The 2929-nt window shown below is 55.5% G+C and overlaps 1 protein-coding gene across 1 annotated transcript in view; it reads right to left on the minus strand.

Moving 5' to 3' along the window:
* Nucleotides 1-2929, minus strand: part of LOC106817960 (putative glutamate synthase [NADPH]) — a gene marked incomplete at its 5' end in the record, with an annotated part of 29403 nt that overhangs the window by 4534 nt on the left and 21940 nt on the right. The window contains 6 exons of the mRNA XM_014822664.1: nucleotides 14-181; nucleotides 554-723; nucleotides 1350-1509; nucleotides 1753-1842; nucleotides 2049-2234; nucleotides 2662-2839. Of these exons, the coding sequence (XP_014678150.1) occupies nucleotides 14-181; nucleotides 554-723; nucleotides 1350-1509; nucleotides 1753-1842; nucleotides 2049-2234; nucleotides 2662-2839 (952 nt within the window). The remainder of the gene's footprint in view (nucleotides 1-13; nucleotides 182-553; nucleotides 724-1349; nucleotides 1510-1752; nucleotides 1843-2048; nucleotides 2235-2661; nucleotides 2840-2929) is intronic.

Here is a 2929-nt window from a genome sequence, read left to right on the forward strand (position 1 = left end):
CCCCCTCTCTCACCTTGCTTAGCACGCTGAAGTTGCGCGGGTCCTTGCCGTAGCGTGTGGCCACCTCTTCGTGACCGTACTCCACCCGCCAGATCTTCGGCCACTGCGGCCACGGGTTGTCGGACGCGCGGTCTACAGGGGGCGCCGGTAGAATCTCGAACGTCGTCACCGACTTTGCTTTCTGAAGGGGGGTCGGTCAGCGAACAGGCAATGTTAGCGCGCGGCGTGAGCAGGATGGGAAAACCGAATGCCACAGCGAGCAACGGCGATAAAATCGATGGCAAAACCAAGACAAGGACGTCAACAGACGAAAAAAGGTCCCGGATGTCGACAGATGCGCGTAAAGAACAGGCAATAGCCACAAGTGTAGCAACGACATGCAGCGACTAAAGGTGAAGCCTGACGCATCACGGACGCACGCCCACCCCGACGCGCGTGACTACACACAATGCCCCTGCGATCGGCGCAGCGCACGCGGGGAGGGATGCTCTCTTGTCGCAGCGCGCGGGGGACGAACGCTCACTCGTCGCAACGATAAGAAACGGATGCTCACCTGTCGCAGCGCGGTCGCGATGCAGTCGACGCCGGTGTCGCCCCCTCCAATCACAAGAACGTCCTTGTCGGTGGCGAGGAGCACGGACATCTCGACGTCGTCTCCCCAAAGCTTCTTCTCCTGCGCCGTGAGGTACGGCATTGCAAAGTGAATGCCCTCCAGGTGGCGCCCTGCACAGCGAGCGCGAGAAACAAGCGTACAGGTGCTATACAGGTGCGTAGGCATTAAAATCGCGCAGGTGGTTAAACAGGCAGGTTGGTTAACAGGTGAGAATATCTATATCTCATCTCTCTCTCTCTCTCTCTCTCTCTCTCTCTCGCTCTCCCTTTCTCCCTCTCTCTTCTCTTTCTCTCCCTCACACAATACACGTTAATTAACAGGTGAGTACAGGTGAGGTTGGACGTACCTGGGATGGGCAGGTCGCGGGGCTTCGTCGAGCCGGTCGTGAACAGGTGACCGTACAGGTTAATTAACAGGTAAATACAGGTAACTGTACATGTTAATTAACAGGCGAGTACAGGTGAGGTTGGACGTACCTGGGATGGGCAGGCAGTGGGGCTTTGTCGAGCCGGTCGTGAACAGGTGACCATACAGGTTAATTAACAGGTAAATACAGGTAACTGTACATTTTAATTAACAGGCGAGTACAGGTGAGGTTGGACGTACCTGGGATGGGCAGGTCGCGGGGCTTCGTCGAGCCGGTCGTGAACAGGTGACCGTACAGGTTAATTAACAGGTAAACACAGGTAACTGTACACGTTAATTAACAGGTGAGTACAGGTGAGGTTGGACGTACCTGGGATGGGCAGGTCGCGGGGCTTCGTCGAGCCGGTCGTGAACAGCAGGATGTCGTATTCCTCGAGCAGGTAGGAGGCGCTGATGTCCTTGCCGACTTCGACGCCGGCAACAAACGTGATTCCCTCCTCCTCCATCAGGTCGAGACGCCGCTTCACGACCTGCCGAGACACGCGTGAGAAACGTGTGAGACACACGAGACGCGCGATACATCGAGATGCGTGATACGCCGATGCAACGATGCACGCGATACATCCAGAATGCGGTATATATGCTCCACCATCAGTTCTTTGCAAAATAAATGATCAGGTAGGTGCTAGACATTGCCAATGCGGAGGCCTGGGTGCCGTAACGATACAGGTGACCTGTACAGGTACGTGTACAGGTATAGGTAACGGACTTACCTGTTTGCTGAGTTTCATCGTGGGAATGCCGTACTGCAGCAGACCTCCTAGCCGATCGTCTCTCTCGTAGACGGTCACCTTGTGCCCTGCCTGTGAGAACGGTAAGAACTATAAGAACTCGCTCTTTCTCTGTCTCTGTCCCTCTCTCTCCTGTCTCTTTCTCTCTTTCAACTTATCACATTTCTCCTCGCCTCCCCTCTCTCTTTCTCTTTTATCCACTTATCCTCTCACGATACCTCCGCTCTCTCTATCTCTCTCCCTCTCCCACCTCCTCCCCGCCTCTCCCTCCCCCCTACCTTGTTGAGCTGGGCGGCAGCTGCCAGCCCCGCCGGGCCGCCCCCGACGACGGCGACCGTGCGGCCCGTCCGATGCTTGGGCGGCTGCGGCTTGATCCAGCCCTGCTCGAAGGCGTGGTCGATGATCGCGCACTCGATTTGCTTTATCGTCACCGGCGGCAGGCTGATGCCGACGCAGCACGCACCCTGGCGGCGGGAAAGGGAGTTAGTTAGTAGTGGTTGTTGTTAGTTGTTTTTGTTTGTTGTCGTCGACGTTTGCGCGGCGAGAAAAGAGAAAAGGCGTTAGTTTGATCTCGTGTTATTATTCGATCGTGATTTGAACAACTACAACGTCAATTGTTATTACTTTTATATACATTAATTTCCTATTAGCACTGTATATTTTTCCTCAAACGATTAAAAATTGAGTTTCCTTTCATCCGGATGAGCAAACTTTAACCGGGCGTTTCTCTCGTTGAATCGCCCCAACAGAGCGCCAGTTAAGCTTCACAGACCATGCTCACGACGCGCGCTACCTCGCGCGAGACACTAACTACCAGGGGGCGCCTCTCCCGCCCGCCGTGCCCCCATCGCCTCTTCACCACCAGAGGGCGCCACCACCGCGGTCGCTCACCTCGCACGGCGCGGGGCACACGCGTCCCGTGAACTCTGGGAAGTTGTTCGTCTGCAGCAGCTGCTCCAGCGCCTCCTCCCAGTTCTCGTGGAAGACGAGGTCGTTGAACTTGGGGATGATGTTGCCGAGCGGACAGCCCGTCTCAGACTGACAGAACGGAATGCCGCACTCCATGCACCTGCACAGCACACACACACACAGGGGGCGCTGACGTACAGCTCTTATTAACTTATTATTCGCTCTTGATAATATGGGGTTTCCTGTTCAT

The sequence above is a fragment of the Priapulus caudatus genome, unplaced genomic scaffold (assembly GCF_000485595.1).
Source record: "Priapulus caudatus unplaced genomic scaffold, Priapulus_caudatus-5.0.1 Scaffold1950, whole genome shotgun sequence".
NCBI classification, from domain to species: Eukaryota; Metazoa; Priapulida; class Priapulimorpha; order Priapulimorphida; family Priapulidae; genus Priapulus; species Priapulus caudatus.